The sequence below is a fragment of the Theropithecus gelada genome, chromosome X (genome assembly GCF_003255815.1).
Source record: "Theropithecus gelada isolate Dixy chromosome X, Tgel_1.0, whole genome shotgun sequence".
NCBI lineage: Eukaryota > Metazoa > Chordata > Mammalia > Primates > Cercopithecidae > Theropithecus > Theropithecus gelada.
The window spans coordinates 9,876,890-9,892,211 of NC_037689.1; the positions used below are offsets into that span (position 1 = coordinate 9,876,890).

Genomic DNA, 15,322 nt, shown 5'->3' on the forward strand with positions numbered 1-15,322 from the left:
GACTTGTGACATTTCTTAATCCTTGTGACAAGCCAGGAAATCAATTGTTATTATCCTTATTTCTTAGAGTGGGGAAATGGAAGCACAGAAAGGGTAAATGTGCAAGATCACCCAGCCAGGACATGGAGGGACAGGATTTGAACCCAGACCATATTGCTCCACCACTATGTCCTGCTGCCTCCATGCTGGAGACCCCAGAACATTTCCCCAGTTCCTCTCCCCTCCTCACCCATCTAACCTGTTTGCAACATCCATAGGGGCTCCTTCCTGGTGTACCCAGATGGAGATGTGTCACGGCCCCTGGTCCGGGAGCGGCTCTGGGTCAACAGTGATTTCAACTTTGACAATGTCCTTTCAGCCATGATGGCCCTGTTCACTGTCTCCACCTTTGAAGGCTGGCCTGCGTGAGGGACAGGGCCCTGGGGTTATCAGGGGATAGGGCAGGGGTCTCTGCAGGATTGGGTTGGGATCTCCTGGGAATGGGTGGGAGTGTATCTTGGGGATGTGACGAAGGTCTCTCGAGACTGGGTAGGGTTTTTCTAAAGAGTGGTGAGTGTATCGGAGGACTGTAGAGGTGGGGTTCCCAGAAGCTGGGTGGGAGTTCTTTGGGGACTTCAGTGAGGGATCTCCAGGAATTAGACAGGGGTCTCTAAGGGACTAGGTAGCTAGATAGAAGCCTAGAAAGGATTGGAGATGGTTTGGGGGGACAGAGTGGAGGTTTGAGGGGACTGGGATTGGTCTCTGAAGAGATGAAGCAGGGATTCAGGGATTTCTAGAAAGCTGTGCAGGTCTTTGGGATACTCATTGTGGGGCTCTGTGGGAAGATGGAGTGGGGATTCAAGTTGATGGACAGGGATAAATTTACAGATCATTGGGGGCTTGTGTGGAAGTTCTGGGGAGGTGCATGGGGGTCTCCAGGTGGTTGGAGAAGGGGATTTGAAGGTCTGTGGAAACTTAGGGGATTTCTGGGTCTTTGAGGGTCTGAATGGAGATTCTCTGGAGGACTGTATGGGGGTTTCTGAGGGCATGGGACAGAGGATTTGGACTCTTTGAGGGTCTGGCAGGGGTCTCTTAGAGTATGTATGGAGGTCTCAGGTGGTTAGGTCAGGAGATTTAGGGGTCTTTGGGGTGCCGGGCAGGAAACTCTGGGGTGTCTCTGATAAGTGGACTGGGGGTAGGTCTGAAGGGGCTGGGATATCCCCTCACCTGCCCCTACCTCTACCCTCCTCTGGCTCCCACAGACTGCTATACAAGGCCATTGATGCTTATGCAGAGGACCACGGCCCCATCTATAATTACCGTGTGGAAATCTCAGTGTTCTTCATTGTCTACATCATCATCATTGCGTTCTTCATGATGAACATCTTCGTGGGCTTCGTCATCATCACCTTCCGTGCCCAGGGCGAGCAGGAGTATCAAAACTGTGAGCTGGACAAGAACCAGGTGACCTCTGACCCCTGACCCCCTGTGGATGGTCACCAACCCTTCCCTCCTTGCCTCAGGACCCCACTGCTCACTCATGCCCTGCCCTGGTATGCAGCGTCAGTGTGTGGAATATGCCCTCAAGGCCCAGCCACTCCGTCGTTACATCCCCAAGAACCCGCATCAGTATCGTGTGTGGGCCACTGTGAATTCTGCTGCCTTCGAGTACCTGATGTTCCTGCTCATCCTGCTCAACACAGTTGCCCTAGCCATGCAGGTCTGAGATCCCTGCCTGAACCCCGCCAGACTCCTGACCCTATTATCTCCACACAATCCCTTGGGAACCATTAGGAACACTTAAGGCTGCAAGTAACAAACCCCCTGCTAACTAACAGTGACTTAAGCTATAAAGACATTTGCCATATTTCTTCAAGTCCATGGCCAGTACTTGTAAGTTACATCCTGATTTCAGAGATGTAAGAATGTGAAAAAAAAGGTAGCCAGTGGCCATTGCAAGTTGCCATTTATTATAAAATGCACCCCAATTTCAGATATTCTAAAATGTAAAAAGATGTGCATCCTGGAGTCAATGAATTGTGGTAATTATCTCAGGTATCGAGAAGTGCAGAGGTAGGCTGTTTGTTCATTGTTCATCCGGGACCCATGCTCTGTCTATCTTTCTGCTTTACCATTCTTAGCAAGTTGGCATTCATTCTCATGATTGTTGTTTCATGGTCACAGCTCCAGGCATCAAAACCACACTCAAGGCAGGGAGAGTTGTACCTGGGGACTCTCCTTATTTGATCCTTTCATTGGAAAGCAAAATATTGTTTACAGAAGCTGCTAACCAACAGCAGATTTATGTTTATGTCTCATTAGTCAACCTGGCCTTGCCTAGCTACAAGAAAAGCTAGGAATCAAAGAACTAAACTTTCCAGTATCCACAATGGGAGGCAGACAGTGCAAGGGGTTTGACCAATCCACAGTGCAATCATGTCCCCAGACTCGCCTCAGCCCAGGCCAGGGAATATTTGGTTGGGTGTGGGGGGTCTCTGCCTCAGGTTCCATCTCAACCTGATTTTCTCCTGCAGCACTATGAGCAGACTGCTCCCTTCAACTACGCCATGGACATCCTCAACATGGTCTTCACTGGTCTCTTCACTATTGAGATGGTGCTCAAAATCATCGCCTTCAAGCCCAAGGTGGCCCCCCTGCTCTAGCCCCACCCACCAGTGGATGAGTTCCTTGGGAGTGGAGTGTATTGCAGAGCTCTGGGGTTGGGGATGTGGGCAGCAACCAGGGAGTGAGTCTAGGAAGTGAGAAGGATTCAGGTGCAGGCCCATCGTGTGATCCAAGCCAAGCCCTGCCCTCCTCCAGCGCCCCCTACTACTACTGGCCCCCTACCCTGGCTTGCAAGCTTTGAGAAGACAGGGCACTACTTTTCTCCTGCCTGCAGCATTACTTTACTGACGCCTGGAACACGTTTGATGCTCTTATCGTGGTGGGCAGCGTAGTAGATATTGCCGTCACTGAAGTCAATGTGAGAACTGGCCTTTCCACTAATCCACTCTCACCCTACACACCTTCCCTCACCTCTATCCTGGGGCTCCCTTTCATGTGGGTAGGTGGTTCCCACGCATATCCTCCCTACTCCTGGAGACTCAGTGCTTCTCATTCTAGCTCTATCTCTTCTGAGTCCCTGTTGGGTTCAGCCAAAGTCCCCCTCTACCGGCTTCCTCATTCCATTTTGTAACCTATCTACTGGCTCCACCATCTCCTAAAACACCTCTCCTGTTATTTCTGTTATCTCTTTCATTGCCTCTACATTCCCCATCCATTGGCTCCGTCATGTCCACTGACTCCTGCTTTGGCTCCATCTTTTCTGATGACTTCATTGGCTTCATTTCTCCACCAACTTCATCGTCTCTGACACTGGCTCTTTCATGGCTCTGTCATCACCACTGACTATATCATTGGCTCCATCACCTCCATTGGGTACTACATGGTTCTGTCGCCTCAACTGACAATGCTGCTGGTTCCCTATCTCCATCACTGGCTTCTCCATTGGCTCCTCCATCGGTTCTCATCTCCATCATCTCCATGACACCACTGGATCCATCATTTCCTCTATTGGCTCCAATGTCTCTGATCCATCACCTCCTTTACTCTCTCCTCTCCCTTCCACTCCCATTACCAACTTTTTCCACAACCATCCTAATCCACTACCATATAAACTTTCCCATTGTCTCCTATATAATGACCCCACCATCACCCCCTATATCTGCTCCATCATTTCTTGCCTTGTTCATTTGGGCCTATGATGTCATCATCTCCCCTATCACCTTTTTCTTGGTCATATCTCCCTCCAGAATGGTGGCCACCTTGGCGAGGTAGCCCACCCTCATAACAAGGACTCTCTGCTTCTTTTCCCATGTCCCTCTGTCCCTCCATCCCTCCGGATTACCCTGGGGCCTGAGTGATTTGGGTACTGGGAGGGCCAAAGAATGAGATAGGGAGATAGCTGGAGTAAATGCAAACTGAGCATCCCTACTGCACCCCTCACCCCAGAGCTCTGAGGACAGCTCCCGCATTTCCATCACCTTCTTTCGCCTCTTCCGAGTCATGCGGCTGGTCAAGCTTCTCAGTAAGGGTGAAGGGATCCGCACATTGCTCTGGACATTCATCAAGTCCTTCCAGGTAATTCCCCACCCCATCCCTTTGACCATACTTCTCCCCCATTTCACACTTCTCAGCCTGCCCCTTTACAACCCTCAGAACTACATCTCCCAGCATGCCATACCCATTTCCAAATTATCATTCCAATTTTCTCTCTTTTCGGGGCTCTCAATTTCCAACACACCTCTGGCCTCACTGACCTTACTCTATCTACTTAACACTATGTTCACATTTGAGAGACACCGCAGTCCTGGGCAGTTTGGAGATGGACTGTATCTCCCAGTAGGCCCAGGCCAGGGAAAGCAGTGCATTCTGGGGCTCATAGTTCTCTGCCTGAGCCTGTGCATCTATTCTCTGCCCCGCTCCCCCATCCCTATAGGCCTTGCCCTATGTGGCTCTTCTCATCGCAATGATATTCTTCATCTATGCCGTCATTGGCATGCAGGCAAGTGGGGACCCTAGGAAGCATCCCTTAGGCACTCCTCTGCTGGCAGGGGATGGGGTAGGAATAGCCCCAAAGTAGGGGTGGCGGGTAGACAGACAAGCTGGACAGCCTTGGGTCAATCTACACATCTGTGAAATGAGATCAGCAGTGATGCCCTGTTTGTCAGGGTTATGAGGCTCCTTTAGGTATTAGGAGGTGTGAAATGGGTGGGGCATGGGTTCACCCCACTGACATAGCCTTGGTGTGTCCACAGATGTTCGGCAAGGTGGCTCTTCAGGATGGCACACAGATAAACCGAAACAACAACTTCCAGACTTTTCCACAGGCTGTGCTGCTTCTGTTCAGGTGACATCTACTCACTCCCCTGCCACCTCATGCCCGTGGGTGCCCACACACCCTCTCTGAGCCTCAGACTGCTTGAGCTATGGGAATAACACGGCAGCATGGGGCTCCATACAGCCCGAGATGTTTCCTGGCTATGATGTGAGGAGTCTGTTAGAGTATTCTAGCCTCAGCCATTTTCTTTCTGTCTGTAAGACACGTCCCCTTCTCAGGTCTCAGTGCCTCATCTGTAAGATGCAAACACGACTGTCGTCAACATGGCCACACTGGCTGTTAAAATATTGAAATGTTATCTGTGCCAGATGTAGCCCCTAGTGAGAAGTAGGTCATCTCCTCATTCCCCAGTCCTCTCCCAACTCCATTTGCCATGACTTCATAGCCTTCCCTTCAGGATGCTACCCCTGTGTGACCCCCACCAGGTGTGCCACTGGTGAGGCATGGCAGGAGATAATGCTTGCCAGCCTTCCCGGAAATCGGTGTGATCCTGAGTCTGACTTCGGCCCTGGTGAAGAGTTTACCTGTGGTAGCAATTTTGCCATCGCCTATTTCATCAGCTTCTTCATGCTCTGTGCCTTCCTGGTGAGAACCATTTCCTAACAACCACCACCACCGTCATGGGGGCTGGCCCTGAGGGGCTCAGGGATGTGACATGGGCAGCCCAGATCTTCAGAGTGGGTGAGAGGGCTGGTCTGATGACAAGACCAACCCAGAGACTCATGACCATAAAAGCCCACCCCAGCCTACCACCATCCCTCCATGACACTGTTCTGCCCTTCACCTAACCGCTCCCCTGCTCAATGGCCCACAGATCATAAATCTCTTTGTGGCTGTGATCATGGACAACTTTGATTATCTCACCAGAGATTGGTCCATCCTGGGCCCCCATCACCTTGATGAATTCAAGAGGATCTGGTCTGAATATGACCCTGGGGCCAAGTATGCCCTCTATCCCCTTACCTAGAATCCAGAGGACAATGCACCGCCCTACACAGTCCCCTAGCCCCAAAACCTCCGACCTCTGCATCCCATTACCCAGTCAATAGATGCCCCAAGGTTTCCACTGCCCCATCCTCTGCCCTCTCTGACTGCCCTCCAGTTCTTCCCTGGCAAGCTCTGGGGTACTGGTAGGGGGAGGTAGTGATGAGCTGGTGGGGCCTTGAGAAAGGGCTAGAGGGGGTATCGCCAATCCAGTGGTACCTCCCCACCTCCTCCAGGGGCCACATCAAACACTTGGATGTGGTTGCCCTGCTGAGACGTATCCAGCCCCCTCTGGGATTCGGGAAGCTGTGCCCACACCGAGTAGCCTGCAAGGTCTGTGCACCTGCCCACCCCCAGGCCCCTGAGAGAGCTATCACATGGCAAGGGTGGGAAGGGATCTGCCTTGGGTGGGGAGGGGTGTTTGATCGCATCCTCAGAGGTTTCTGCCCCTTGACATTCATTCCTGCATACCCAGCATTTTCCCAGAGTGGGTTTCATGTCTCTGGTGTTCACAGAGACTTGTGGCAATGAACATGCCCCTCAACTCAGATGGGACGGTGACATTCAACGCCACACTCTTTGCCCTGGTCCGGACATCCCTGAAGATCAAGACAGAAGGTGTAGGGGAGGGGCAGGAGTGGCATCGTTCCTGGGGAGGGTGCAAGGAGTAAATTCATTGAATCATGGGCCCCTCTCCTAGCTCTGAACCTCAAAATGGGTGACCGGATTCTCCAGGCCTGTTTCCCCACCCTCCATGTCCAATGGGGGCGGTGTGCATCTGCGGTAGCAGCTTGTGAAGTCACCCCTCCAACAGTGAGGGGGCAGCTGTGGAGGTTCTTCCTATTGGCTCATGCCCCACATCCTCCTCCAACGCAGGGAACCTGGAGCAAGCCAACCAGGAGCTGCGGATTGTCATCAAAAAGATCTGGAAGCGGATGAAGCAGAAGCTGCTAGATGAGGTCATCCCCCCACCAGACGGTGAGCTATCCCCGCCCCAGTTCCCCGCGCCAGTCCCTGAATGGCAGATGATCGCTCTCCACCACAAAACCAGCGCTGGGCAGAGGGCAAGGGGAAGTCCATGCTGGTGGGTAGAGAGCGGGGAGGCGGGCTGGGTCAGAGGGCCCCCGTGTGATCTTGCCTTCTCTCCCTTGCCCCTAGAGGAGGAGGTCACCGTGGGCAAATTCTACGCCACATTTCTGATCCAGGACTATTTCCGCAAATTCAGGAGGAGGAAAGAAAAAGGGCTACTAGGCAACGAGGCCGCCCCTAGCACCTCCTCCGCCCTTCAGGTCTTCGGGACAGGGCCTGGTGTGGACGGGCATGTGTGACAGTGCTGTGGCTGACGCTGACCCCCATTTTGATCTTGTGAAACCCATGCCACAGATGAGGAAACTGAGGCCCCAGGCCTCACAGAGGGCCAGGGTGGCTGAAGGACTCCTTCCCCCACCCTACTCGCCTGCATGGGAAACAGAGAGGGAAGGTTCAGACCCTGAGCTGCCTGCTTACCTATTTCACCACCTCCACAGGCTGGTCTGCGGAGCCTGCAGGACTTGGGTCCTGAGATGCGGCAGGCCCTCACCTGTGAGGAGGAGGAAGAAGAGGGGCAGGAGAGAGTGGAGGAGGAAGATGAGAAGGACTTGGAAACTAACAAAGTGAGGACAAGTTTTCACTCTCCCAGGAACTTGATTGTAAAATACTTCGTCAATCCCCTGAGTGATTTCGACACTGCTTCTGGGAAGAAGCCACCCCACCCCAGAGAAGCCCCCTCTGCAATAGAAAAATATTTATTTGAGGCTGGGAATGGTGGCTCATGCCTATAATCCCAGCACTTTGGGAGGCCAAGGTGGGAGAACTGCTTGAATCCTAAGGTTCAAGACCAGCCCTGGCAACATAATGAAACCGCCTCTCTACAAAAAAATTAAAAATTAGCTAGGAGTGGTGGTGCAAGCCTGTAGTCCCAGCTATTTGGGAGGCTGAGGCGGGAGGATTGCTTGAACCTGGGAGGTTGAGGCCACAGTGAGCTGTAATCGTGCCACTGCACTCCCGCCTGGTGACAGAACAAGACCCTATCGCAAATATTTATCTATTTATTTACTTGTTTATTTATTTGATATTTACCACTGCTGTTGGAGGGCAAGGCCCACATTCATGGACCTGTGGGGGAGACACACTATATGACCAAATAACTTAGCTAAAAAGTGGATGCAACACTCAGTCCTGTGACTCTCCACAGGCCACGATGGTCTCCCAGCCCCCATCTCGCCGGGGCTCCAGGATTTCTGTGTCTCTGCCTGTCGGGGACAGACTTCCAGATTCACTCTCCCTTGGGCCCAGTGATGATGATAGGGGGACTCCCACCTCCAGTCAGCCCAGTGTGCCCCAGGCTGGATCCAACACCCACAGGTATTGTCAAGTGTCTGGAGGTAGATTGTGAGGGAAGGCAAGGACTAGAGACTGGACTGAGGCAATTCAGGAGGCATGAAGTTGAGGAGGGTGGGAGGGAGGGCCTAGAGGCCTTCAAGCAGAAATTTGGGAAGAATGGAAGTGTTTCAAGGGCTCAGGTAAGAATAGAGGGTGATAAGAGATTCATACGAGAAAGGCAATACAAAGGTTTAATGCAAAAAGCACATTATTTGAAACCAAGATTTTCAGTGTAAATCCTGGCTCTGCCATTTGCTAAGTGACCTTGGGCTAATCACTTTTTTTTTTTTTTTTTTTTTGACAGAGTCCCGCTCTGTCGCCCAGGCTGGAGTGCAGTGGCACGATTTCAGCTCACTGCAACCTCCGCCTCCCGGGTTCAAGTGATTCTCTTGCCTCAGGCTCTAGAGTAGCTGGGATTACAGGCGTGCGCCATGACGCCAGGCTAATTTTTTTTGTATTTTTAGTGGAGACGAGGTTTCGCCATGTTGGCCAGGCTGGTCTCGAACTCCTGACCTCAGGTGATCTGCCCACCTCAGCCTCCCAAAGTGCTGGGATTACTAGCTTGAGCCACGTCCCCGGCCTAGTCACTTCGTTTCTTTTTTTTTTTTTTTTTTTTTTTTTTTTTTTTATTTGAGACGGAGTCTCGCTCTGTCGCCCAGGCTGGAGTGCAGTGGCCGGATCTCAGCTCACTGCAAGCTCCGCCTCCCGGGTTCACGCCATTCTCCGGCCTCAGCCTCCCGAGTAGCTGGGACTACAGGCGCCCGCCACCTCGCCTGGCTAGTTTTTTGTATTTCTTAATAGAGACGGGGTTTCACCGTGTTAGCCAGGATGGTCTCGATCTCCTGACCTCGTGATCCGCCCGTCTCGGCCTCCCAAAGTGCTGGGATTACAGGCTTGAGCCACCGCGCCCGGCCGTCACTTCGTTTCTATAAGCCTCAGTCTCCTCACCTGTATGAGGGGTATGATAAAGCACTTACTTCACAGGGATAAAGAAAGGATGAAATGAGGTAATGCATGTTGAGCACTTAGCTTTTAGACAATACACAGGCAGTTGAAAGAAAAAATTTTAAAAACTTTTTTAGAGTGTCTAGCTTGCCCAGGCATGGTGGCTCACACTCGTAATCCCAGCACTTTGGGAGGCCAAGGTGGGAGGATCGCTTGAGCCCAGGAGTACAAGACCAGCCTGCACAACATAATGAGACCCCGTCCATACAAAAGATAAAAAAATAGCCGAGCATGGTGGTGCATGCCTGTAGCCCCAGCTGCTTGGGAGGCTGAAGTGGGAGGATAAATTGAGCCTGGGAGGTTGAGGCTGCAGTGAGCTAAGATCATGCCGCTGCACTCCAGCCTGAGTGACAGAGTAAGACCTCGTCTCAGAAAATAAAAAATAGAAATAAAAAAATAAAGGGCCTAGCTTTTACAGGCTCCCTCCACTCCTAATACATGCCAGTTTTGTGTTGAAGGCATCTCTCTACAGGTCAACTTTGATTTTTTTTGAAACTTTCGGTCCTTCTGATGAGATGGACATCTATTAAACAAAAGCCCATGGTCACTTTAAAATGGTTAATGGCTAATTTTATGTGACTTGTCCTCAACAACAACAACAACAAAATCCAAAAGCCCAGTGTTTCTGTAAGGGTTGGGGCATGGTATGAGAGGAACCAGTGGCCCAGGGCCACATATTGAGGGATCTGGTCTGCCTAACGTGCCTCACTTTCCCCAGGAGAGGCTCTGGGGCTCTCATTTTCACCATCCCAGAAGAAGGAAATTCTCAGCCCAAGGGAACCAGAGGTCAAGACAAGCAGGATGAGGATGAGGAAGTCCCTGATCGGTACACTGGCCACACCACATGGGATGAATCCATGAGCTGGGGTGGGGGAGGGGTGGGAACTTGGTCGAGGAGGACTGTTGGTGCCCCATCTCCCAGGCCCAGACCCAGACCCAAGTTCACCCCTGGCCCTCCCACCCACACAGGCTCTCCTACCTAGATGAGCAGGCAGGGACTCCCCCGTACCCAGTCCTTTTGCCACCTCACAGAGCTCAGAGATACATGGATGGGCACCTTGCACCACGCCGCCGTCTGCTGCCCCCCACACCTGCAGGTGAGAGCAGGGATGGATCCAAGGGGCCCCCAAGGGCATGCAGGACAGAGATCTGGGGAAACACTGACATTGCTACTTGCCCCTGGTGCCCCACCCACCCCCAGGTCGGAAGCCCTCCTTCACCATCCAGTGTCTGCAGCGCCAGGGCAGTTGTGAGGATTTACCCATCCCAGGCACCTATCATCGTGGGCGAAATTCAGGGCCCAATAGGGCTCAGGTGAGGCTGTGGAGGTGGTGCTGGGGTCTGGGGTCTGGAGAGGTGGGGGCAGCCTAGGCTGAATTTCTCAAACACAGCACATATCAGGCCCTTTTTTTTTTTTTTTTTTTTTTTTTTTTGAGACAGAGTTTTGCTCTGTTGCCCAGGCTGGAGTGCAGTGTTGAGATCTTGGCTCACTGTAACCTCTGCCTCTCGGGTCCAAGCGGTTCTCCTGCCTCAGCCTCCCAAGTAGCTGCGATTACAGGTGCCCGCCACTATGCCTGGCTAATTTTTGTATTTTTAGTAGAGATGGGGTTTCATCATGTTGGCCAGGCTGGTCTCAAACTCCTGACCTCAGGTGATCCACCCACCTCAGCCTCCCGAAGTGCTGGGATTACAGGCGTAAGCCACCGTGCCTGGCCTCAGAGCCTTCTGAAGAACAGGACACATATGAATGAATGCACACAATGCTCACTGTACTTGTGAGGAAACTGAGGCCCAGAGAGGTTTACCCCAGATCATGCAGGTAGTAAGTGGCAGAGCTGACATTTAAACCCAGACCTTCTGCGCTCTTACATAAATAAACTCAAGCCTGACTTATACCCATTCAGTTTCACTCCAGTTGTATATTGAAGGAAAGGAGTAGGCACAGCAGTGAGTCCTAGACCCTCATACCCTACTTATCCATCTCTGCCCCTCTGATGTTTTTTCCGGCTCAGGGTTCCTGGGCAACACCGCCTCAGCGGGGTCGGCTCCTGTATGCTCCGCTGTTGTTGGTGGAAGAGGGTGCAGCGGGGGAGGGGTACCTCGGCAGATCCAGTGGCCCACTGCGCACCTTCACCTGTCTGCATGTGCCTGGAACCCACTCGGACCCCAGCCATGGGAAGAGGGGCAGTGCCGACAGCTTGGTGGAGGCTGTGAGTCCAGACGGCATATAGACAAGATGGTTGGGGGAGAAGGGGAGGAGGTGGGTACTGGAGAAGGAAGGAAAGGAGTCCCCGGGTCCTACGTTGTGCATGTAGATATCCCTTTGCCCTACGACCTCTCCTCACCCCTGTCCCCCACTGACTTCCCTACATGCCCTCATGGGCACGTCATTTATCCACACTGAACCTTCTGTGCACACTGTGCCCTCGGTCAACACTGATCCCACCTGTGCCCCCAGGTGCTCATATCGGAGGGTCTGGGCCTCTTTGCTCGAGACCCACGTTTCGTGGCCCTGGCCAAGCAGGAGATTGCAGATGCATGTCGCCTGACACTGGATGAGATGGACAGTGCTGCCAGTGACCTGCTGGCACAGGGAACCAGCTCGCTCTATAGCGACGAGGAGTCCATCCTTTCCCGCTTCGACGAGGAGGACTTGGGAGACGAGATGGCCTGCGTCCATGCCCTCTGAATTCTCACCCTTCCCCAACTGCTCAATAAACCTCCTGCCCTCCCCTCCCCAGCAGGAGACAGGCATGGACCACACCCCTGGATTTTGTTGTCTTTGCACTGGGGGACAGGGCTGCCTGGGGGCCCCCATCCATCCATCCCCTGTTCCTACCCTGAGCCACTGCCCACACACGGGTATTTCCAGAAACCAGGACAGCCAGGCCTGATTATTCAGCGTCAGGGAAGGAGGGAGGAGGAGGAGGAGGAAGAAGAGACAGCAGCCAAAAAAAGCTAGAGGCAGAGTGGAGGAGGGGGAAGGGGGAGGGGGAGGGCGTTGGACAGAGATGGAGGAAAGGGGAGAGAGAGGGTGTGAAAGGTGCTTGGACCCGGAGAGGAGGAAAGGCAGAGATTTCACCAGGGCTTAGCCAGGTCAAACTAGGAAGGGTAGACGGATGAGAAGGAAAGGAGAAGGAAACCCAGAGGAGAGTCCTGCCAGGGAAGAGTCCTAGAGGTTGGAATCGTCCTGGTATGTGATGCATCTTAGGCAGAGGGGTCCTCTGACAGTAATAGGAATTTTAGGGCGGCTAAATTGAGATCGCTCTGTCTCCCATCTCCCACCTTCTGCCTGAGAAAGAAAAGAAAACCTAAATCCTCCATCAGTAGACAACATAGGTGACAGCAAAGGGCAGGGCTCCCAGCCCTGGGGAACCCACTCAGGGCCCACCTGGCTTTCCTGAGACCACCTAAGAGTAACCTACTTTTATCCCACACAGATCCCAGAGGTCCTCTCTGCTTCTTGCCCCAGCTTTACTCCTCACCCAGCCTTTGGGGTTACATTCGCTCAGTGAAGGCTTATCAGGCATTTACTGTGTGCCAGGCACCGGCTCTGGGATTCTCTCGGGACAAACTGAGCTGGCTGAAACATGGGACAGGTCTCATCCAAAGTGGGAGTCAGCCCCACTCCAGAGGAATTGAAAGTAGCATTGGCAGTGGTGCAGGATGAGACCACCAGGCAGGGAGGAGCTCTTCCCAGCTCTCAGAGTAGGGGTTTCTCATTTGTATAATTTGTGCCAATCAAGCCAGGACTGAAATTTGAGGGAAGCCAGAATTGGAGACTAGGACTGAGAAGATTGAGTTACATTAGGCCTTGAAATAAAGGCTTAAAGTGGCTGGGCTGGAGTTAGGTGGCAACAGCAAGTCATGGGCAGGTCATAGAGAGTGAAGGGAGACTGTTGAGGGATGAGGTGGGAGAAACCACTGAGGCCAGATCAGGCGGAGCCTTGAATGCCAGGCCCCAAACTCTGGGATTTTTCCTATAAGCAGTGGGGAGCCATGGAAGGGATTTGAGTAGGGTAGTGACATAGTTAACATTGCATTTTAAATAGATGTTCTGACGGCTGTGCTGAAAACAGAAGGGAGGGGGAAGAGACTGGAGATGCTAAAATTGGCAGGAATGATGGTCGCCTTAGCCAGGGGAGGTGGCAGAGGAGATGGTGAGAAGTGAGTGGATTCCAGAGATGTGTAGGAGGTAAAATGAACCATTTATTGGGCCCTGTGCTAACTGCATTACAGTGATTATCTCGTTGAATCAGTGCAACAACCCTATAGGTATCATTTTAAACCATTTTACCTGTCCAGGGTCAAACAAGAAGAACTATCAGAGGTGGGATTCAAATTCAAGCAGTTTGATGCCAAGATCCATGCTTTTAACCCTTCCTGTGTACTGCTTCCCCAATAAGGCAACAACTGGGAAGTATCCATTACATATTTGTGTGAATGTTCATGTTTAAAAAAACAGGTATTGAGCTGGGCATGGTGACTCATGCCTGTAATCTCAGCACTTTGGGAGGCTGAGGTGGGAGGATCACTTGAGCCCAGGAGTTCAAGACCAGCCTGGGCAACAAAGTGAGATCTCGTCTCTACAAAAAATTTTAAAAATTAGCTGGGCATGGTGTCTTATGCCTGTGGTCCCAGCTACACAGGAGGCTGAGGCAGGAGGATCACTTGAGCCCAGGAGGTTGAGGCTGCAGTGAGCCATATTCATGCCACTGGACTGCAGCCTGGGCAACACAGGGAGACCCTGTCTCAAAAAAAAAAAAGAAAGAAAAGAAAAAAAAAGGATATTCATTCAGATGGTTCAAAATTCAAAAGGTAGGCCAGATGCAGTGGTTCACACCTGTAATCCCAGCACTTTGGGAGGCTGAAGTGAACAGTGGATCACTTAAGGTCAGGAGTTCACAACCAGCCTGGCCAACATGGCAAAACCCCATCTCTACTAAAAATACACACACACAAAATAAAAATTAGCCAGAGGTGGTGGTGTGTGCCTGTAATCCCAGCTACTCAGGTGGCAGAAGTAGAAGAATCGCTTGAACCCAGGAGGCGGAGGTTGCAGTGAACTGAGGTTGCACCACTGCACTCCAGCCTGGGCAACAGAGCGAGACTCTGTCTCAAAAACAAAACAAAACAAAACAAAACTACTGAGATGCTGTTTTTCATCTTTCAGGGTGGTGAGTATCAAAGTTTGATAATGTTCCATATTGGCAGGTTGGCCAGAAACAAGCATTTTCATAAATCGCTTGTGGAAGTTTCATTATCTTATACATTTATCTTTTAGCACATGCGTGAGTCTATCTGTAAGATGAATTCCTAGAAGTATGAAGCTGAACCAAACAGTAAATGAATTTATTTTTTNTAAGATGAATTCCTAGAAGTATGAAGCTGAACCAAACAGTAAATGAATTTATTTTTTTAGATTTTGCCCAATTGCCTTCTACACATGTTATACCAATGAAACTTCCACAGGCGATTTATGAGAATGCTTGTTTCTGGCCAACTTACCAATATGCAACATTATCAAACTTTTTGATACTCACCACCCTGAAAGATGAAAAACAGTATCTCAGTAGTTTTTTTTGTTTGTTTGCTTGTTTTGTTTTTGAGATGGAGTATCGCTCTGTTACCCAGGCTGTAGTGCAGTGGTGCGATCTCGCCTCAGTGCAACCTCTGCCTCCTGGGTTCAAGCTATTCTCCCGCCTCAGTCTCCCAAGTAGCTGGGATTACAGGCGCCTGCCACCACAGCCAGCTAATTTTTGTATTTTTACTAGAGATGGGGTTTCACCGTGTTGGCCAGGCTGGTCTCAAACTCCTGAGCTCAAGTGATCCACCTGTCTCAGCCTCCCAAAGTGCTGGGATTACAGGCATGAGCCACCGCACCTGGCCGAAGTTGAGCATCTTAAGCCCCAACTGTATTTTGGGTTTTGTATCATAGCCATCACTGTTGACCTTGATGGGCCTAGTTTTAGTTGCAGGAAGGAGGGTTATTCCAATTAAGAGAGAGCTAAGGAATAAATAGCAGGTAAAGTG

At 51.4% G+C, this 15,322-nt stretch overlaps 1 protein-coding gene across 1 annotated transcript in view; it reads left to right on the top strand.

The window, feature by feature from the left end:
* The window catches only part of CACNA1F (calcium voltage-gated channel subunit alpha1 F), a 29,219-nt gene extending 17,167 nt beyond the window's left edge, over positions 1–12,052 (top strand). The window contains exons 27-48 of the mRNA XM_025371622.1: positions 258–404; positions 1,242–1,443; positions 1,541–1,699; positions 2,514–2,624; positions 2,879–2,962; positions 3,792–3,812; positions 3,991–4,119; positions 4,478–4,543; positions 4,797–4,888; positions 5,305–5,464; positions 5,694–5,821; positions 6,100–6,196; positions 6,379–6,481; positions 6,740–6,841; positions 7,022–7,152; positions 7,390–7,515; positions 8,097–8,266; positions 10,008–10,115; positions 10,259–10,386; positions 10,491–10,603; positions 11,302–11,499; positions 11,748–12,052. Coding sequence (XP_025227407.1) covers positions 258–404; positions 1,242–1,443; positions 1,541–1,699; positions 2,514–2,624; positions 2,879–2,962; positions 3,792–3,812; positions 3,991–4,119; positions 4,478–4,543; positions 4,797–4,888; positions 5,305–5,464; positions 5,694–5,821; positions 6,100–6,196; positions 6,379–6,481; positions 6,740–6,841; positions 7,022–7,152; positions 7,390–7,515; positions 8,097–8,266; positions 10,008–10,115; positions 10,259–10,386; positions 10,491–10,603; positions 11,302–11,499; positions 11,748–11,978 — 2,806 coding nt within the window. The 3' untranslated portion in view covers positions 11,979–12,052. The remainder of the gene's footprint in view (positions 1–257; positions 405–1,241; positions 1,444–1,540; positions 1,700–2,513; positions 2,625–2,878; positions 2,963–3,791; positions 3,813–3,990; positions 4,120–4,477; positions 4,544–4,796; positions 4,889–5,304; positions 5,465–5,693; positions 5,822–6,099; positions 6,197–6,378; positions 6,482–6,739; positions 6,842–7,021; positions 7,153–7,389; positions 7,516–8,096; positions 8,267–10,007; positions 10,116–10,258; positions 10,387–10,490; positions 10,604–11,301; positions 11,500–11,747) is intronic.
* Positions 12,053–15,322: the final 3,270 nt, after the last annotated feature.